General features: G+C 48.4%; 10 protein-coding genes across 14 annotated transcripts; 3 read left to right on the top strand and 7 right to left on the bottom strand.

Moving 5' to 3' along the window:
• Positions 1-2: 2 nt before the first annotated feature.
• On the top strand, positions 3-1,289 carry LOC108022853 (protein Vhl). The gene has a single exon (XM_017092027.3). It carries the CDS (start codon positions 156-158, stop codon positions 693-695), a length of 540 nt encoding a protein of 179 aa, XP_016947516.1. The 5' UTR covers positions 3-155; the 3' UTR covers positions 696-1,289.
• Positions 765-4,293, bottom strand: LOC108022852 (WD repeat-containing protein 48 homolog). Of its 2 annotated transcripts, XM_050887375.1 has the most exons (10): positions 4,188-4,293; positions 3,956-4,134; positions 3,643-3,862; positions 2,587-3,581; positions 2,421-2,525; positions 2,218-2,357; positions 1,953-2,148; positions 1,696-1,890; positions 1,532-1,637; positions 765-1,409 (listed from the first exon to the last, which is right to left on the bottom strand). In XM_050887375.1, the coding sequence occupies exons 2-10, from the start codon at positions 3,995-3,997 to the stop codon at positions 1,366-1,368; spliced, it is 2,043 nt and encodes a 680-aa protein (XP_050743332.1). In that variant the 5' UTR covers positions 3,998-4,134; positions 4,188-4,293; the 3' UTR covers positions 765-1,365. The 2 variants fall into 2 exon arrangements, with proteins under 2 accessions (XP_050743332.1, XP_016947514.1); XM_017092025.3 differs by having other exon boundaries at positions 3,956-4,259.
• Positions 4,294-4,699: 406 nt separating this feature from the next.
• LOC108022702 (uncharacterized) lies at positions 4,700-5,522 on the top strand. Its single transcript, XM_017091775.3, has one exon. The coding sequence runs from the start codon at positions 4,923-4,925 to the stop codon at positions 5,382-5,384; it is 462 nt and encodes a 153-aa protein (XP_016947264.1). The 5' UTR covers positions 4,700-4,922; the 3' UTR covers positions 5,385-5,522.
• A 44-nt stretch (positions 5,523-5,566) lies between these two features.
• On the bottom strand, positions 5,567-10,045 carry LOC108022698 (F-box/LRR-repeat protein 6). The gene is made up of 9 exons (XM_017091772.3): positions 9,885-10,045; positions 8,085-9,014; positions 7,811-8,021; positions 7,581-7,750; positions 7,382-7,522; positions 7,150-7,317; positions 6,864-7,096; positions 6,668-6,802; positions 5,567-6,600 (listed from the first exon to the last, which is right to left on the bottom strand). Exons 2-9 carry the CDS (start codon positions 8,991-8,993, stop codon positions 6,396-6,398), a joined length of 2,172 nt encoding a protein of 723 aa, XP_016947261.1. The 5' UTR covers positions 8,994-9,014; positions 9,885-10,045; the 3' UTR covers positions 5,567-6,395.
• A 136-nt stretch (positions 10,046-10,181) lies between these two features.
• Positions 10,182-11,519, bottom strand: LOC108022701 (UPF0605 protein CG18335). Its single transcript, XM_017091774.3, has 2 exons — positions 11,379-11,519; positions 10,182-11,322 (listed from the first exon to the last, which is right to left on the bottom strand). The coding sequence occupies exons 1-2, from the start codon at positions 11,417-11,419 to the stop codon at positions 10,392-10,394; spliced, it is 972 nt and encodes a 323-aa protein (XP_016947263.1). The 5' UTR covers positions 11,420-11,519; the 3' UTR covers positions 10,182-10,391.
• On the bottom strand, positions 11,468-14,093 carry LOC108022700 (NADPH:adrenodoxin oxidoreductase, mitochondrial). The gene is made up of 4 exons (XM_017091773.3): positions 13,296-14,093; positions 12,521-12,893; positions 12,292-12,463; positions 11,468-12,233 (listed from the first exon to the last, which is right to left on the bottom strand). The coding sequence occupies exons 1-4, from the start codon at positions 13,505-13,507 to the stop codon at positions 11,590-11,592; spliced, it is 1,401 nt and encodes a 466-aa protein (XP_016947262.1). The 5' UTR covers positions 13,508-14,093; the 3' UTR covers positions 11,468-11,589.
• Positions 13,023-13,332, top strand: LOC108022703 (uncharacterized). The gene is made up of 2 exons (XM_017091777.3): positions 13,023-13,128; positions 13,197-13,332. The coding sequence occupies exons 1-2, from the start codon at positions 13,023-13,025 to the stop codon at positions 13,274-13,276; spliced, it is 186 nt and encodes a 61-aa protein (XP_016947266.1). The 3' UTR covers positions 13,277-13,332.
• Positions 14,094-14,252: 159 nt separating the features above from the next.
• Positions 14,253-14,947, bottom strand: LOC108023026 (protein FAM166B). Its single transcript, XM_017092266.3, has 2 exons — positions 14,786-14,947; positions 14,253-14,728 (listed from the first exon to the last, which is right to left on the bottom strand). The coding sequence occupies exons 1-2, from the start codon at positions 14,799-14,801 to the stop codon at positions 14,460-14,462; spliced, it is 285 nt and encodes a 94-aa protein (XP_016947755.1). The 5' UTR covers positions 14,802-14,947; the 3' UTR covers positions 14,253-14,459.
• A 91-nt stretch (positions 14,948-15,038) lies between these two features.
• LOC108023025 (uncharacterized) lies at positions 15,039-18,114 on the bottom strand. 4 transcript variants are annotated; one of them, XM_017092263.3, is made up of 3 exons: positions 17,848-18,114; positions 16,005-16,396; positions 15,039-15,305 (listed from the first exon to the last, which is right to left on the bottom strand). In XM_017092263.3, exons 2-3 carry the CDS (start codon positions 16,321-16,323, stop codon positions 15,202-15,204), a joined length of 423 nt encoding a protein of 140 aa, XP_016947752.1. In that variant the 5' UTR covers positions 16,324-16,396; positions 17,848-18,114; the 3' UTR covers positions 15,039-15,201. The 4 variants fall into 4 exon arrangements, with proteins under 4 accessions (XP_016947752.1, XP_016947751.1, XP_016947754.1 ...); XM_017092262.3 differs by lacking the exon at positions 17,848-18,114 and adding an exon at positions 16,690-17,004; XM_017092265.3 differs by lacking the exon at positions 16,005-16,396 and having other exon boundaries at positions 17,848-18,096.
• A 591-nt stretch (positions 18,115-18,705) lies between these two features.
• Positions 18,706-19,470, bottom strand: LOC108022381 (uncharacterized). Its single transcript, XM_017091263.3, has 3 exons — positions 19,366-19,470; positions 19,178-19,300; positions 18,706-19,116 (listed from the first exon to the last, which is right to left on the bottom strand). The coding sequence occupies exons 1-3, from the start codon at positions 19,468-19,470 to the stop codon at positions 18,724-18,726; spliced, it is 621 nt and encodes a 206-aa protein (XP_016946752.1). The 3' UTR covers positions 18,706-18,723.
• Between the last annotated feature and the right edge of the window lie 251 nt (positions 19,471-19,721).

Below are 19,721 nucleotides of genomic sequence, written 5' to 3'. Positions count from 1 at the left end.
TGTTACCGTAACTGATAAGAAGTGAATTTTATCTATACTTGTTGTTAGCCTGTTGTATTTGGATCGTTTTATTCCATTCAACTGGTTTGTGCGAACAAAAAACAACGAAAATTGATTTGGCAGCTATTGCGGATCGGCTTAGCACCCTGCTGGAGATGGCGCTCCAAATAGCGCAGAACAACCGCGATGGCCAGCAGCTGGTGGGCGGTGAGGGTCAGGGCAAAGTGGAGGTGTACGTGCTGTTTGCAAACACCACATATCGCACCCTCGACCTGTACTGGGTGTGCGAGCGGGATCGGGAGAACCTCTACCTCACCCTCAAGCCCTTCGAGGAGGTGCGGGTGAACACGTACAGCACGCACAGCTGGCTCTTCCGGGACTACTACACCGGCGAACGGATGCACGTCCGCTCGCAGAGGATCTTCCAGCCGATAAGGGTGCGGGTGCCAAAGAACCAGCAGAACCCCGATCAGCTGGTCGATGTGCGCAGCGAGGTTCTGATCCACTTTCCCATGAGATCGCTGCGCGAGAACTGCCTCTGGCTGGTGGCCAGATGGCTTATCCGGACGAGCAACGCGCCGAGGAGAATCATCCATGGCTATCACATACCCTCAACGCTGAAGCAACAGCTCCTCAGCCTGCTGACCTGCATCGAGTCCTATTCCCGAGTAGCCGGCACCAGGCGACGGCGTTAGGATTGCACTTCTGTATAGTTGTTAGTTAAACTGGGGGGAGGGCAGAATCTTAGGGATTGAGAGCCAGGCTTGATTTCCAAATAATTTAATAACTTTAATTGATTTTCATCCTGGTTTTCGTTTTTTCGCTTATTAATTATGTACAAATTGGCTTGCATAGAGCGTTTTACAGGTTGGACTACTGCCGTTGCATTGATTTCTTGGATCTTTAACAGATTACTTATACTTATGTTCTATGTATATAATTATGTATAAACCTAATGTGAAACAAGTGTGAATATTACATACATATATGCGCAATCCTCTAGGTCTAAATGCTTCAGATGCAAATACGTTTTAATGGTATGTCTGTAGTTACTCCCTTGCAATGCTTATCTACGTGTGTGTCGCAAGCTTAATTGTTATAAGTCTGAATCTGAAGTACATAGATGTATTCGTATTCCTAACGAGAAGTAAACAAACAGAAGCACTCGGGTGCACTTTTAATTGTAAAGTAATTGTTCAAACAGATTATCCTTGAATGCTTTCGTCCACGGGACGAGATGAATGTTGACTCAAATACATTGCATAAATACATACAAATTGTTAATTCGATCTGCTCAATCTCGTTCTCATTCAATAATGCATCGGTACTGCTTCGGTTAGGCGGGAGATCACATGCCATCATCGTTCAATACTTGCGCGTCACGCGCTCCAGGCTATCCCCGATCGAACCTATGGGGCGGATATACAAGCACAACTCTCGGTTAGGCAATGGCAATTGCAGAAATGAAGTATGCGTTGTGTTTTGTGAGGGGTGTTCTTGTGTTGATCAATGCGTAAGCTCTCTTATTTACCATCGTAGTTGAAATTCTGCTTGGTTTTGTACTGAAACGTAAGATCGGTCGATTGCTTCCAGATGAAGTGGCGTACTGTGCGCAGGTCCATGTTGGGGTCCACAACCTAAAAGGACATTGACCCTAAGCCAAGGCTTATATATACGTATTTCCATCAAACTAACCACATCGTTGCACCACAGCTCAATTCGCTCCTCCGCTGGCAGTTGGGATCCCTCCGAATTGGCATCGCTCTGGCTATTCTGCAGGGAATTGTTTGCATTGCCCCCACTTGGGGTAGTCTCCGCATTGAGCACCTTCTCCAGCACATGTTCGCAGACCTTGCGGCACTGGATGAACTCATTGGCCACAAGGCGATCCTAAATGGAGGTATAACAAGTGTATTAGAAGATGAAGTCGGGTTGTTAGAATAGACAGCTACTTTCTTCGTCCGCTCTGGCTTGGTCATTTGCGGGTGGGGCTGCAGGAAGAACGGTATTTTGAGGAACTTGGGAATGTTCTTCTCGATCACCACATCGGTCACCCACTGGGGCGCCGTCTCGTGGAGCAGTGTGCTCTCACTATCGCCGGCTGCATCGCGCACTAAAAGTCGGCAAACAGTGCGTCCGCCCACTTCACTATTTTGTTTAGCAAGAAATGTAAGTAATTAGTGAATGTTTAGATACGGTTACAGCACAGTCCCTCACCTAAAAATGACGGGCGTGTGTTTGGGCACTTGGAAATAGCCATTGCCGTGCATGTCGGGTTCCATTTCGTTTGGTGGTATGCTGTGCGGTGGTGTCCAGTACTCGAGCAAGGCCTCTAGCAGCAGTTTTCCATAGTTGATCTGAAAGGCAATCATTTTGAATTACGGAAATTCACTGAGAAGTGGTTTTATCAAGTAGCCAACCTTAATCTCTGTTGTGGGATCGACGCACTCCGGCAGTCCAGCTTCAATCGACACCCATGCCGAGAAGCAATCCACTTCCTCCTGACCCAACACAATCGTTGGCATCTGCATATGAATATATATTAATAGTTAATCGGACACAAGCTTCAACCGACCCTAAACTCACCCCGGTTTTCAGATCAACAGTGAACCAGTTTGGAATGTAAACCTGCTTGTTGCGCTTCTTCACCTCGGCCTCGTAGTCCACGGCACCCAGTTGCTCCTTCTTGACCACTCTCAGCACATCGTAGACCACTACCTGTTCCTGTGAGTCCTTGGTTATAATATAACGCTTGTCATTCAGCACCGTGCACTCTTTGATGGCAGCCCCTCCCTTGATACAGGCCACCTCAGTGCCGCCCTGTGTCCACTGTGCGTCCATGCCGCCCGACGAGTTCATCGTGCATCTGTCGTACATGGGCAGCTTCCAGCAGCGAATGTCCGAGTTCCAGGTGGTGGCCCACACCCCCGTCTTGTCGATGTTGTAGCCCAGGCTGAGAACGGGCGCCTGTTCCTCGCACACCAGCGTCTTATTGGTTGGGTTCCGCATTTCGGTCACAATGATGTTGCGATCTCGGCTGCCGGATATGATGTACTGGAAGTTCTCGCTCATCAGCAGCGACCACACGCCCTCCTTGTGCACGTGGATGGTCTGAACACAGCGCTGTTGGCCCAGGTTCCACACCTTAATGGTGCCGTCGGAGCTGCCGGACACCACCTGGTTGCCATCGGGCGAGACCACCAGGCAGCGTACGTTCTCCGTGTGGCCGCGCAGCTTCATGCTTCGCATACAGGTGCGGGGATCCCAGATTCGCAGTATATTCTCCGTGGACCCGCTCACAATCACGGTGCCCGATGGGTTCATGGCCAAGCTGTAGATGGAGTCCTTGGACCCGGTCAGACTAGAGGTGGTCACCGTGTTGTTGCTGGCCGTGAGGGCAGTCAGTGTGTTTACGTCCCACAGGAAGATGGCCTTGTCCAGCCCGGCGCTGGCCACCTGCTCCCGATCCTTGGCGTAGGCCAATGCCTGCACGTAGTCGCGATGGGTCCGCAGGGTGGACATGCAGAAGCCCTTTTGGGCGTTCCACACCTTCACCGTGGTATCACAGCTGGCACTGATTACTGAGATTCCGGAAGATTCGTCATTAGATTGCTGCGTAACCTGATCTCTGGAGCAACTTACGGTTCCGCCCGTTGCAGCAGAGCACTATGTCGTTGACCCAGTCGTTGTGGTGCTCCATCGACTGTATGTACTTCTCGCTGGAGTCCGTGCGAGTGTTCCACACGCGGATGATGGCATCGCGTCCGGCGGAGTACAACTTGCCGTTGTTGGCGTCCAGCTGCAGGGCATTGACGCCATTCCGGTGCTGTTTCTCCTCGGCGTCCCGTATCACGAAGGAAACCTGTCGTCCGGCGGTTTAATTGAATTAGTTTGGGCTTCCGCTTCACCATCTCTGTTGGGCCCCCGGCTTCCCGTTCCCAATTGCCGCACTCACCTGCATTTTCTTACGTGCCTGACAAGTTTTGTGCGTCAACATGTCGTCCACGGATGTGCTGCACTGTGGCTATCGGCGATATCTCTGGACCGGGGTGCTTCAGGAGCTGCTGTTGGCTATTCTGCGCTCGTGGGGCACGCACATCTATCGCGGGGTTGATTTGCGGCGGCTGATATTTACTTTTTGCGAATCGAAATTAAGGAATTTCCAGCCAACTACAAATTTTTCGCACCTATTTCGCTCTCTGTCTCTCCCCATTCGGTCCTCCCACCGCGCTGTCCCTCTTACACCCACTCTCCTGCGCCGGCTGGTGTTGCCACCTGGTTTTGCACACAGTGCCGGCTGTTCACCAGAGTTGACACGCTTGGTTCGAAGAGGTGACTGATTCCGGAACCAGTTAAGTATTTCTGTTTTTAATTCCTAACAAAATCTGCTAATTGGCTAATAAAAAATAAAACAGAGAAATAAAAATACTGAAAAGATTAATTTTTGGCTTAAAATGCATCACGCCATTTAAAAAGTATTTTTAAAAAAGATTAATAGGAAAGCTTTTTGAGTATTCCAAGACAAAACTACAGAACAAATGATTAACTTATTAAAAAAAAATTTTTCTAATGATACAATTGTTTTGAAAACCAGAATAACATACTTTTGAAAACCGGCTGGCTAAACCCTTTATCTTTGGTTAAGCCTTAACAAAATAACTACTTAAATTACATAAACAAACTGAAACAATTGGTTCTCAAAGCCCCACGTCAAAAAAAAACTCCCAGTCAAACCCCTACATTGCCTGAAACATTTGAAACTCTATAATTTTTACCTAAAAACAGTGATATTCCGCAAGGCGTATTATGTGGCTGTGGCGCAACTTGACAACCCTGCTCTTTACATAACAAGAAGAAGAAGACGTCTCATCGACCCCACTATACCGGGATTCAAGGATTTAATTGCATTTTAAACGAAAATAATGGCCAGCTCCCAGTCAAACGATGCCTGCAGCATATGCGACAAAGTGGGCCTGAAACCCTTCACACGGGAGAATGTGTTCAACTACTACATACCGCTACACGGCCTGGTCAGCTACGGAGCCCTGGCGGTGAATGTTATGAACCCCCAGATCGTGCCCAAGATCCTGCCCAAGAAGGACCTGACGAACGTGTTCCTCATCTCGGCGGTGGTGGGCAGTGCCTTCTACATCTACGGCCGGCCCCACCTGAAGGATGTGAAGAACAACAAGCGGGGCGCGTACGCCCTGCTGGGCGCCACCCTCTTCTCCATGGGATCCGTTCTGGCCTGGGCGCTGATCAAGTCCGCCCTGCCGCAGGACAACGCCCTGCTGGCGACTCTGGCGGGACTGGGAACTGGAGCCGCCATCGTCAAGGTCGGCACCGACTACATTCAGGACGTGGACAAGCTGCAGAAGAACTGAAGACGATCTAATCGATGGAACTGAGGTATCCCCAGCCCAAAACTGGGTTCGTACTGTCTAATTGCTGTCTTGGCCGTACATAGCTCGTAATGCAATATTATCTCCCGCATATTTGAATAAAATTATACAACAAACCGATGTTGAGCGGTGTGTTTTGCTCTGAAGAGAGACAATGCCGGGCGTGGATTGAAAATGTTTGCGTTTATTTTAAATTAAATGTACCTTTAATTGCCGTCACTTAACTGCTAGTAATGCTTAACAATTGAATTGTTTTAATTTACGTTATGTATGTGTGGTATATGCGTTACCTTTATTAATGGTTATTCTGTATATAAAAACATCCAATCGGAAAGTTTCTCTAACGCCAATATGTACATTTCTATCGGGTTAAAACATTCTACAAACTGCCTTAGTTAGCGACTTTGAATTGACGACTACTCTACGGTAAATATATCATTTTCGTATTGCGAATCATACTCTTTAAACTTATTTTAATTCTTGTATACATACTTTACAAACGCTCAATGGTCGGACTTAACTAACAATCAATCATTAAATATATATCATTATGTATATATTAAAAAAAATAATTGAAAATCGTTGCAAACGGCTGTCCTCGTAAGTGAATGATTTTCGCGCTGCAAAAAATTCGAATCAACTAAGTTATGAATACATATTGCATTTACAAAAGGTTGCTCGTTCGCACAGCATTTAATGCGGGAACCTCCAGGAGGGGAGGAGCTCGCTGCTGCCGCTGTGCAGAGAATACTAAACTAGTACAGTGGTAATTACACTCTAGGGCCTATAAACAAGATAAGCATTATTGGAAGATGCAAGCGATTGCAAATTTGCAAATATTGCAATATGTTTGCCGACTACATTACAAAATCAACAAAGCGCCAAACGCCTTTCGCGCGAAGAGGGATGCAACAATTTAAATTACATTTAAACTTGGCCCGCCTGATCAACAATAAAACCGATGCGTGGTTGTGGACTCGCCCACTGACTGGATTAGTTGCTCCCGCTGCTGTTCTTCAGCTGCACTCCCAGGACCTCTCGTAGCTCGCCCAACTCCTGGGGTCCCTGCATCAGGCGCTTGACACCGCGGGGCAGTCCGCGGCACGAGGCCAGGTTGATGGAGCTCATCTTCCGGCAGTTCGTCAGTATTTCCTTTACTGCCTCATCGGACACCGACGACCCGCACAGATTTAAGTGTCTGCAGGGCACACGTAAATTGGATTTTATTAGCACACAATAGTTTGATTAGTTCAATATATACTCACGCCATGGGTGACTCCCTGCCCTTTTCGGCGAGGGCTCGTAGGGCGTTATCTATGGGTTGCTGCATATTCGCCCAAGCCAAGTCCAGTTCTATAAGACTGTGCGCCCACTTGGAGGCAATGAGCTCGAGACCAGATCTAAGTTGGGTAAACTTGTGATTACACTTCGTCTCCTATCAAGGTAAGCAATCAAACATACCCCATATCCCGAGTGACTGAGCAGCCTGACAGGAATAAATGCTTGATATCCCAGGCAGGAAGGCGAATGAGGCTCTCGTGTGTCAGCCGTGTGCAGTTGCGCACGTCTAGTAATTTGAGCTTGGAACTGCTCTTCAGGATGCGCTGCAGGTGATCGTCGCTTATGATGCGAGACTCATCCGTCAAGGCAGCCACGGACAGCTCTTCCAGATCTGGAAAGCCGGGGGAGTCCATCTGAAAATGGGTTTTTATAAGCTATATTCAAGGTAGGTATCAAATCGCCTTACAATTTCCTGCATTGATGCCGTGCTCGGCGTTATGTGTGAGTTTGTCACCCGCAGGACCTTCAGTTTCTGGCAGCCATGCTGCAGCTTTTCAATGTGAAGTACACCGTGTGATGTGGCCTGAGTGGTCACATTCGAGAGATCCAATAACGTTAGATTCGGGCAATGCGTCTGGAATAGGTGAAGCAGAAGCCATTTAGCCATGTGAAATAACATGAAAGTCTGCCCTACTCACCGAAAGAATGCCGACTATCTGTGGTATTCCCGCCAGACGGTTGTGCGCCAAGTAGAGATGAGTTAGGCGGCTGCCCATGGTCTGCAGAGCATTGCACAGAGAGTTCACTCCCACAGCGCTCTTGCTGGCATTCATCTCAACCTGGGCGATAAAAAGGGTACATCAGTATGAGCTTTGCAACCACCACGGCACAACTTACATTGATGGAGCTCAAGTCTAAGCGCTGCAACTTATGCATGTTATCCACCAAATACGTCAGATGATCCGAGGTGAAACCTTTCCAGCCCGACAGCGTAATGCCAGCGAGATTCGGGCAACCGCTTGACAGCTTGGCAAGGAAGCAGTTTATGTCTGATATTTTCCAATTGGCTAGAAGGGGATATGTTGTACAATAAGATGATAGTACTAAGCCTTATCTCTCCAACTTACAAACATTCAGCTCTGTACAGGCACTGCAGCGGTTGTCCACAAACCACTTGAGTTTCAGTTCAGTGCGGTACTTCTCCTTGACCCACGTGGTAAGATCCATGGTGCGCCACAGAGTGGGCCTAAGAGAAACCTGTCGCCAGAGGGAGCAAACTCTGCCAAGGCGAAAGAGGGTGGGCAAGCAGCCCTGTGTATCTACGGCGTGCTCGAAAATCTGTGAAAACAAGGCATTCTTATCAGTAAATCGTTTTATTGTAGAACTATCGTTTGTTCTCACCCTGAAAAGGACTTCCTCTGGCAACTTTTGGGCCCAGACACTCTGCTCGATTGGTTCGCCAGCTGCCTCCGCATCCGAACTCGTTGAAGCCTTCTTTTCCGCACCACCACCTCCTCCACCTTTTTTCTTTCGCGGTTCGTACTCGGCCTCATCGCTATCTTGTTGCTTTGGTTTGCGGACGCGCTTGCGCGCCGGTTTTGAGGCCGTGGCAGGAACGGCAACGGGCGGAGACGTAGCACCTGCAGGGGCGCCCTCTCCGGCATCGGATTTCTTGATGCACAGCTTAATGCCCACCTTGTGGTCACTGATCTCGCTCTCGTACATAGGCAGCGCCTTTGGTTTGCGAGACCGGGAGGCACGTGGTGACGTGGTAGCCGCCTTGCTGGGCCTTTTACCGCCGAGCGGTGTGGAGAGAGGCTTTCCTGACTTTGGTATGGACCCATTGACAGCTGCTGTGGGCAGTTCGCCCTCCTCCTTCGGCGGCGGTGGTGGAGCCGTTGACTGTTGCTCCGCCGCCGGGGAACGCTGACCCTCCGAGGCCGGGGAGCAGGATGTCGATGTGGCCGTGTTGGTCTCATCCGTTTGGGTCTCTGACTTGGGCGGCGACAGGATGTTCTCCGGGATGACGGCCGTGCTTCCCGATGTGGCAGTTTCAGCGGCCAGCAATTGTGATTGGGGCGGGGTTTGTGAGGGCGTCGAAGGGGTGAGTGTGTTTATGTCCACCGTGGCAGATTTATCCTTGTCCCCCGGGTCACCCTGCCCTGGCGGCTGACCACCAGTGTCTTCTGTCTCCACCTCCATAGCAGATCCGGCCAAATCTTTGGTCGTGGACACCTCAGCTTTCTCTTTTACGCCATCTTCGTCGGACACCTTGGTCTCCTCCACTTGAGAAACCAGAGATTCGCTCATCACTCCACTCCACTCGCTCTTCTGCAATTCGAAAAAGAGTACAAACGTTAATACCCGATTTACAGTGGAGTACTTATCTTTGACGTTAATGGTATTACTGTTGAAGTTCGGGTTATCCGGACTGGGAAGATAAAAAATAATCTATTGACGACCATATAAACGGGGCAAATAATCATGTCTAGTTTGAAAAGCTTAAAGACCCTTTTTTAATAAAAAAAAAAATATTTTAAAAAATATATAAATTATTTTTTATATTTTATTTTTTAAATAACTTTATATTTTTGAAATTCCGCTAGGTAAGATCCGATTCGATTGTATACCGTTAAATAAAAATACGATCCCCCACGATTCCAACTGGTTTGTTATTGTTTGTTGTTACCCTTTATTCCAATCTTCCAGTAAAGATAACGGTTAGAAAAGAGAATTCGAAATTTTCTCACTCCGGCCGGGAAAATCGATGCAAAAAGAACTCAACCCATTTTGGCGGTTTTTCACGGTTTCCCCTTCGCCCTCGTTCTCAATACGAGTGCGCTCTCCTCTCCGAGCCCCACATACAGTCGTAAATCTCACCTGCTACAACAAATTACATATATATTTTTTTGTTTTTATTTTTATTCGTTTGTTCGCTCTTAATAAACAAGTCGACCGCAGTTGGGGTCGCACCGACTCGTTAGTGACCTGTGCGCACACTCCGTGCAAGTTCCCGCCATAAATCCCGGTTGTACGGATGCGGGGGAGAGGGGACTCGGGGGATCTGTTTAGGTGGGGAGCACTTCCAGGGGGTTTCCTGTTTCATTATGCTGCTCTGCTTCCCAGAGGCAGTGCACTTCGCTTATTGCAACCAATGCTCCGCGCGACGCGTGCAGGGTGCATAATCGGCATTCAACTCACCACTTGGAAGAGAGGTAGGTACACAAATGTATGTTATCTGCCGAGACACGGGTCGTCTCGCTCGCACTCGCTGCGGTACTGTACTGCACTGCGGCGTGTGAACGGTGCGGCACTATGTGTGTGTGTTTGAATTGTTCGAATTCGATTCTAAAGATTTTTTCCTTTGGCGTTTTGCGGACACTTTAGGCCTTTTCCACTGCCCGACTGGCCGAATTCACATTGGTGCCGATCTCAAGGGGCACTGCGCTGCAGTTGGTCACGGCATTAGCCACAATTCGTACATTTTAGAGGCGCACAGTCAATTAAAACTTATTTATTTGCTGCAACAAACGACGTAGATAGAAAGCTGGGGATGTTGTTGTTGTATCGATACATCACAACAATCGCCAGTGCGACCAGGTGAGAGATACAGAAAAAATGCGTCACTTGCATCGCGGGGTGGCAAGGCCGTGTGAAAAGCGTTACAATTTGAAATTGCTTTGAGGGGGAATACCCGTGTGGGGCTCTTCAGTAGGCGTAATCCAGGTTGGCCACCTCCGGCAGCACGGTGAGATTCTTGTGCACCTCCAGCCAGCGCTTGGCGTCGTAGGTGGTCTTGGCATAGGTCCGGCCGAACTTGTAGGTCTCCCCGGGCACATGGCCCGCATAGCTGGGCACCATCCCGTCGTCCTTGTGGTAGACGATGAAGTGCTCCACGGGCGGACAGGTGATGGCAGGCCTGCTGAGGTCCTGCCCGCAGCACCAAGTGTCCCGCTTCTTCTTGTACATGTAGTCGGAGAAGCTGCACAGCGCCCGGCGGGTCAGCACTTTGTTGGACTCCCCGAACCGGGTTACCGACATGGGAATATGACCGGCGTAGCCGTTGATAATGAACTTGTCGGCGTCCTCGTCCTCCAGGAAGTGCGGCGATGTGAACTTGCTGTAGCAGAGCTTCTCCGACCTCGGCGGACACGACTCAACCTTGATGCCCTTGGACACTCCGGTGACCGGAATCAGAGGTGACCTGTAGTAGGTCTGTGGCAGCAGTCTCTCGTTGATCTTGCGGTCGAACAGACCGTTTCCGCTCTCCAGAAGATCCCGGTGCCTCAGCGTCCGTTTCTCGCAGCGGTACAACTCCATCAGCGTCTCGTGGCGGGCCACTCCCGCAGATGCGGCGGCCACGTACCGCTTGCCTATCTGACTCACTTTGTTCGGCACAAAGCCAGCGTAGCCGGGTAGAATCGGATGCCTGTAAACGGAGTCCACCAGCCCCTCACGAGTGCGCAGGATCTTCAGCTCATGTTCCGTGGGATAGTCCTTCAGCCCATGCTTGGCGTGAATGGAGGCCACAATCAGTTCCGGGGCATGGTAAATACAGGGGTCTATCAGCAGCTTGTGGGTCTGCCGGCCATAGGTTCGACCCACTCTGTCCCGATTCTGGGCGCAATGACCCATGTACCTAAAATCCAACACAATTAAGACATATCAAATGCGGATATAAAGAGGAGCTCTTACCCTGGCACCAAGTGCGGTTCCGGCGTTATGGCGTGGTCCATTTCGCTAACTAAAATTTACTTGCACAATTAATTTGGAAACTTTACGTATAAATTTACAAGAGTTTTATATTTACAATGAATAACAAAGGCCTCCGACGACAGATAAATTAAGTAAGCTAGATTTGTTCTAATAAAAACTATTGTCAGCCACCACCCATGGTAACCGGGCATCAAACGCCCGCCACACGCAGCATCTCATCGATGCTAACGATCTTCTCGCGTGGCTTTCCCTTGGCCTTGCCCGCCTCACTTTCGTAGTCGTTGATCCGCTGCCATCCATCCCACGTAACTACTCGCTTCCCATCGGCATCGTATCCTGGCATTGCTGAACTGGTATCCAAAACATTCGAGGATATGTCATCACAGATGTTTTTAGCCACCGAAAAGGCTCCGTTCATAGTGGTCACAATAACGCCAGTGGGCCCAGTGCCCAGCCAGCCGGCCACATAGAGTCCAGGATCCACTTTTCCCGAAGCCTCATCCTTGAGAACGCGACCGTCAATGTTGTGAACTCGACCGCGACGGGTGTCGAAATTGATGGTCCCATCCACACAACTGGATTTGTAACCAATGCTGCGCAGGATTAGGTGGGAGGGCAGACGCTCCGTGGAACTGGTGGCCACTGCTGACTCCTGCTGCAGTTCTGTGACGGAGAACTCCATTTCCCCTGGGCCTATAGCTTTCGGCGCTCGCAGGAAGATGGGCAGGAACTGTTTGGCGCCAGAGGATCTACCCTGTTCCTTCAGACTCTTGAGCATCAGTTCGGTGAGTCGCTTACGCGGACGCTGCAGTTTATCCAACTGGAGATCTACGCCTGAAAGGTAGGAAGCCATAAGCAAGTAGAAAATGTTGGATGATTCCATGATTTATACCAGAGAAATCATCGGCTCGCCAGCGGGTGTCTACATTGGGCAGCTTGAGCATCTCCCGCAGCTCCTTAATGGTGAAGGCGGCCTGCAGGGGACCACGCCGGCCCACTAGATGCACTCGCTCGACTTGACTGTGGGAGAGGGATTCCAGAGCATACTCCGTGGTGTCGGTGGCCTGTGATTGTAGAGGTCAGAGTCAGTTGCTCCTTTGAGTACATTAAAAAAAACTTACCCTCAGAGCATCCAAAGGACTGAGAAGCATTCTGGCCACATCCACAGCCACGTTGCCCTGACCCACAATCGTGACGTCCCGACCACTGAGATCCGGAGCCAGGTTTTCCGCACCCGGCAAGCCATTGTACCAGGCCACGAATTTCCGGGCAGATATCACATTGCCCTGCTGCTCGTTCTCCAGCTCCAGCTGCCGATCCTGGTCCGCTCCGTATGTGAGCAGCACAGCATGGTATCGATCCCTCAGCTCCTGCAGGCTCACATCCGAGCCCAGCGACAGGTTGCCAAAGTAGCGCAGACGCGGATGCTCGGCGGTCTTGGTGAAGGTGTTGATTACGTTCTTGACCTCCGGATGATCGGGCGCTACGCCGAATCTGCAATGTGTGATTTGCATAATGGGACAAGTCGTTAGCCGATAAGTGCAATGGAATGCCCTGCACACGCAACCGAGTGCGGATAAAAGCATTTGGGTTTGGAGAGGGAGTTGCAGTATTGCTTCGAAGATGAAGGCGGCAGTTGGAGCTGCTCCACTGGTTGTGTGTCTTGCGGTGATCATTAGTTCGGCCCCAACCGCAGCCAATCCTCTGTGGAGTCTCGATCAGGTGGGAGGTACGTACATACATAAGAATTAAGCCTGAATTTCTTGAGAGGATTGCTAACTCTCCCTGCCATTTCAGACTACTTCAGTGGCATCTTTCGCTCCATCGTGGGTCCACTCTTTGGCTTCGGCCCGGGCAGCAATAGCACCGCCTTCTAAGCTTTATCTATCTGCTTACCGCACCAGTCCGAAGGGAACCGGCAGCTTCTCCACCACGTCCACCACGCAGTCGTCCAGTTGCTTGAGGATTAGTTGGGCGGCATAGAAGCCGGCGGGTCCGGCGCCCACAATGCATATCCGCTTGGTGGGCGTGGCACCCTGGATCACCTGCAGTCGGGCGGAACTCGAGTGGAGGCCACGTCTCCAGATGTTAAGTAGACCCATGCCCATCGTAGGTCATTCGCCGCCTCTCTTGTTTATGTTTGGGAAGTCTATAGATTAATTCAGCTATTTCAAAAGATGTTCCCGCAGACGATCACCATTTAAAAGCTGTGTGTTAATGATGATTTGTTATTTACTCTTATCTGCGGAAAGACCTTTGGCGGTGGTCTTGAAAATACCCATCAAAATAGAGCCGAAATAATGTATTTACCCGTCTTCGCGTTTTGGTAACACTGTCCGACTGCGGTTTTATTCGTTTTTTTTTTGGTTTTTTTGGAAATGGCACCTTAAGAATTTTTAAAATAAGCCCTATACATTTAATTTTACATTACTTATATCTCTTAAAAATATTCAGAATCTTTATTTAATTTCTTGGAGATTTGCAAGATTAAATAGTGTCGCACATTGCATCACTTTACTTTTTCTTATCTATAACTTTTTAGAATTTTCGAAATAATTGCTTCCAATTTTTAAATAAGATTGCTTATAAATTTACAATTTACTGTTTTCTTTTAAAAATATTAAGAACAATTAAAATAGGTAATTTTTTTTTTAAAGAAACGAAATAAAATTGAGTATTCAAAAAGAAAAAAATAATATTTTTGAAATAAACGCTTTCAATTTTTTATTCAAGATTCTTTATAAATTAACGATTTACTGTTCTCTTTTAAAAATATTAAGAGGGAATAATAAAAATAGGTAATTTGTATTTTTAAGGAAAGGGAATAAGATTGAGTATTCAAAAAAGAATGGATAAAATATAGGTAATTTTTATTTTTAAAGAAACGGAATAAAAATAATGAAACTTTAATCAGTGAATAATGGTATTATCCCCTGCCATTCTCCTACAGTTTTGCATTCGGCTGTACTACAGTATAGGATTAATTTCAGGTGCTTCTCTAAGCGTAACACAGCAAATTTGGTTGGCTATACGTGAGCTAGGGATCCCAGAGGCGGGGCTTCAATCGTGGTTGAGGGCCAGATGGCGCTTGGCGTCGATGGTGGCACGGCCGTAGGTGTTGCCCACCCGGAATTTGTTGCCCGGAACATGGCCGCCGTAGCGCGGAATCATGCCGACTACCCGGGGATAGATCACGCCATTGGGATTGGCGAAGGAGCGACCCACGCCAGCCTTCTCCACGGGCACCCACTCGGCGCTGCGGATGAAGTGCATGTCGTTCTTCGGGTAGCACCATCCCCCGTCCGGCAGGTGGAAGTCGAAACCAAATCCTGGGGAGCACCAGCAAGGCTTGTGAGTAGGAACCGTTGGTCAAAATGCGTACTCACGGCTGGAATAGGACATGTTGTGTATCTCCGAGTGTTGCTGCTTAACTGGGTAACTGGAAACTGAATCTGGCTATTAATAGCAGGCCTGACAGGAGGCGCTTCGACAAAACGAGCGAGTTGCCCATGACAACGGAGGCCAGGATTGCCTAGATGGCAGCAACAAGTTCGGTCACGGCACCGATTTGCATTTCCTGATGTCGCTGCCTAAATGGCAATTAATCCGACTCCTCGTAACAACACAATTACCGTGGCATTTAAGAGAGTTACGGGTTACTGTTTATTTTATTACGTTTACTGGTGTATGATTTAGTCATTTACAGGGCGATTGTATTGATTAACAGGATGGAAGGTCTCAGGGCCGGAAAGAACTACGTTGGGGACATCTCCTCCTCATCGTCGTCGCATCTGCTCCTCCTTCAGTTGGCTTTCTTGGCCTTCTTCTGCTGCTTGCTCTTGAGCTTCTCCTGCTTCCTGAGCTCCTTCTCCGTCAGGGATTTGTACAACTTGTAGCCGAAGAGAGCTGCAGGGTGGAAGAAAGACAGACAGTTAATAAGCTGACTTGGCTGGAACTTGGGATCAGGGGAACTGAGACCGAATATCGAGACGAGGAGAAAGATCATCGCCGACACTATGGAACTGGAGTAGGTCTGAGCTATGTGGGCATGCTGCACTATTCGCTCCTCGATCCTGCCTATCGTCTCCTGGAACTTGTCCTTCATCTCCGCGAGAAACTGATGCCGGTCCGTTTCGGCCAGAGACTCCAGCTTGCTCTGCATCTCGCCGATCCGCTTGACCAGATCCTTTGAGAACTTGCTGCTGGGCCCTGTTTTAGCCACGATATGCTCCACGGATTGTTTCAGCTGCTCGAGCACGCCGAGTTCGTCATCGGACCCCGACAAGCTCATGTTTTTGGACGGGTTTTTGGCCAGTGTCTCGGTCTCAACTTCTGGCGGGCATGGGTCTCTGGCAAGTACTGCTTTTTGGCTGTCGCTGTCACTGTGTCTGTGGCGGATCCTACGCTCACCGCTGGTTATCTTATCGAAAATCGAACGCCTATAAACGAAGCAAACATTCTAGCCTGGGCTCGAGAGTGTGAGTGCTCTGACAGGGCCCCCTAAAACCTTATCGCCCCCTGTTACCCAGAAACCCGAGTGGGTGCGGATGTCGCACCCTATAAGGGTTAAACGGGTTAAATTGGCTCTCTCCGAAGGACGCTTACCAAAGACAATCAGTATGAGGGCCAGCATCACGAAGAACACCAGGTATTCCCGCGAACTGTGGCCCGGGTGTCCGTACTGGCGCATAAAGTCCTCCGGCGACGGCGGCTTCGGGTTGAAGATGCTCTCCCGCAGTTCCGCCCGTTCGTCATCCGAAATTCCCTCCATGCCCTCCACCATCTTCCAGATCTCGTCGGCACTGGGCATCTTGAAGTCGGGATGTCCGGGCTCTGGGCCGGCAAAACCCCCGGCTCCTCCGGCAGCGGCGGCGGCTGCCACGTCTTCAGCGAATGCCTGCTGGTTCACCGGGTCCTCGGCCATGATCTAATCTTGCGCTTTTCGGTTCTAGTTAATGGGCTGTGTTTACGGGGGCGGTCGCCTTAGCGGTTCGCGTCTGAATGGGTGGTATATAGGAAATCATGGTTTACGGTTCTGTGCTCTGGATTCTAGCATGCTACTGGGGGGCAAACAAAATCACAGAAACAAACAACGTGGCAAAACAAACTAATCAGATACGAGTATGGATTTTGGGACTGCGGATTTTGATTGACTTCAACACAAGTTTGACACGCGGCATGCAGAGATGATAACGATTGGAAATATTTACAAATCATAGACTGTGGATACACCCCAGATCGCACACTTTCGAATATTATTTAATTTTGGCGCTAGATCGCCGGCGCTTACGTGCTCCGGGTGCGCTGCTCGGTAGGACTGAGCGAGCACTCACTAAAATTTATATTAAAATCAATACGAAAGTAAACTGCCACTCGTGTGTAATCATTCGCTTATATTTCATTATTCTCAGATATGCCTCATAGTTGATTTTTGCTGCGCTTTTCGGTTTGCCTCCTGCCTTCGTCAGCATATTTCCAAAGGTAGCCCCAAGAAGTTGGCTTTGCGGAGAGCATACTTATATGTATGGTGGCGATAAGGGAGAGCCACTAATCAGTGCCGGACACGCGGACACATAGAGTCGGGACCGCGCTCAAGAGACAGATAGCTTCAGAGTTATAAGAAAGCAAACTATATTCAGTCAACTGAAAATATTAACTATCACCTCAAATATACCAACCCTTATTTTCGAGTTCAAGACCCTGAAATTTCCAAGTTCTGTATTAATTCATGATCTACCAAGATCTCCTAAGGTAGTTTGATATATTTGGTTCCTATATTGCCATTTGAAGGAATAAAGTATGCAAATATCCTTCCTTAAAAATGGAGTTTTGATCGTTTAACAGACTTAAGTTCTTTCTAAATACAAAATATTGAGAATAAAGGTTGTACTTCCTAAGAATATTAAATATTAGGTATCCAAAAATATTATTTATTATGGTATCACAGTAGGACCTCTAAGAACTGACCACCCCATAAGCATTTCTCTGAAAGACGTGATTGTCGGAGGAGGTTTGACTGTACCACCGAGTGGTGGCAGGTCGACCCCTTATCAGACGGCCCTTATCGCGCTGGAAGCCCACCGACTTTTGACTACGTACGCAAGAAATCCAGAATGGAACGGAATGGCCAGACAGAACACGTAAGACAACAGGCCAAGAGCACAATCCGCATCGAAACTATCTCAAACCAAAGCAGATAAGAACGAAAGACCAGGCCAAGCCCACAAACAGCTCATCCAAGCAGCAGTGGCAAAGGGGAGTTCCGCAGCGGCAGGCGTTCGGCGAGTTGCTCGCTTGGTGAAAGTCTTTCGACCCAATTGGCCGGGATTTCGGCCAGGTTACACATACACAGCATGCATTGACATTTACAAAGGGCGGGGGGCTTAGGTGTTGGTAACGAATGCAGAACGGGGAAGGAGCGGGGGTGGGGGCCTCGGCCGAAACTCACCTGCCAGGGTGAAAACAACAACAGCCGGCACGTAGAAGGCAAAGTCGGGAATGGACTGCTGGAACGGCGAACCGGCGTCGGTGAGGTCGACCATTTTGGAATCGTTCAAGATTGATTGTCGTCCGGAAAGAGCACTTCGGCAGCGTCTGCACCACAGTTAGCACGTTCGACTTGCGGCTTTATCTATCTCAATAATTACGAAAAACGTCTGCGAGAAGAGGAAGCTGCGATTGTCAGTCTAATCGTTCAACCGACACGATACACATTCGATACACGATAGACCGAGGAAAATCCCCTGTATGGTCACACTGAATAGGTACCGTTACTTAGGCAGTAGGTTTTGAATAGTTTCTACTTGGTATCTCACAAAAAAAGCACTTTTAAAGCATACACTTAAAAAAAAACAGGATAAAAGTCTTTCAATGTTCTACACATCTCTAAATCATTTTAAATACACAAAACTTGGATCACCAAGAATTGGATTTGTATCAGTCTGTCTAAGATCCAGCTTAGTTATTAGTTATTATATTCCAAAAACTTTTCCGTTAAAAGGTCCAAAAAAAAATTAATAACAAAATATTGAAAATAATTACTCTAAAAAGTCTATAAAGTCACTGAGTGTTGCTGCCAGTCCTTCATAATTTAACTATAAGAACAAAGTAAAGCTTCAATAAGCAATACATATTTATCTCCAACAACAAAAACTTTCCTGTTTTGTGGCATTAAATTTCCTTATATTATAAAAATATACATTATATGATTTTAAAAGGTCAACAAAATTTACATTTGAAAATATAAACAAGATTTCTCTTTATTTGTTTTTTTTTTAAATACCTAATTGTTATATACAAGCTCCGGTTGGAATGGATCGAAAAGCTAGGCCCCCAAGCCGCACTGCGTAACGTAGGCTTTGGCCAGAGCACACTGGGCATTTTGGGTCCAACGATGATCCGGACAGTTCTTGAAGTATTCCATATAGGTGCAGCCAAGGACAATGGCGGAGAAGGGGCTGCATCTGAGCTGTTGCTGCTGGGGCTGCTGCTGCTTGGGCTGTTGCTGCTGGGACTGCTGCTGCTGCTGTTGCTGCAGGATCATTGCCAATCTGCGCTGGGACTGGGGCTCGCACTTGGAGTAGGCCATCGTCATAGCTTCCACATAGCCGCTATCGTTGGAGAACTTGGCCGAGAGATCACTGCGTATGTTGGCCAAGTTCAGTTTTTCGGGCTCCTCAATGTACTTGGATGAGGTGAGAATGCACTCGGCAAGGCACTGAGTTACCAAGAAACGTATATGTTAAAAGTGGTTCAAATAGTTGGCTGAGATGACTTACTGCTGCGGTGTCCAGTGATGGAGGGCCACCGGGCTTCTGTCCACTTGCTGCTCCTAGAATCAACTGGGCGCACTGCTCGGCCACCTGGTCTCGGCCCCCATCCCTGCAGCAAAGTGCGGGATCCTAGAAAAACACAAAAATGCCTTGTGAAACACTTAAAAATTCCATGGATCCCAATTATAACTCACCACAAGTTGCGGCGGTCTTTGACAATCGATCGTGGTTTGACCAAATACATGATAACCATTCAGACCCAAGAACACTGAGATCAACAAAACCTGACTGGGCGACATTACTGCGATTGAGTGAATAAAATGACTGATATGATTGTGGAGTCGTTAGGCCCATTTTATATCCCGCACGAAGCTCCACATCTAATGGAAGGCAAAGAGTAGTGGCCACTTAATTGTGCCAGCCACGCATGACCAGAAAAGCCCAGCAAAAGTTCATTGTTGCAATCTGCCGCTGTTTGGGGCCAATGTCATAAATAATGTCACGTTTTGGGCCATTGACATTGCAGTAAGGTTATAGTTCGTTATATAAA

The sequence above is a fragment of the Drosophila biarmipes genome, chromosome 2R (genome assembly GCF_025231255.1).
Source record: "Drosophila biarmipes strain raj3 chromosome 2R, RU_DBia_V1.1, whole genome shotgun sequence".
Lineage (NCBI taxonomy): Eukaryota > Metazoa > Arthropoda > Insecta > Diptera > Drosophilidae > Drosophila > Drosophila biarmipes.
This window is presented reverse-complemented; position numbering and strand designations above follow the sequence as displayed.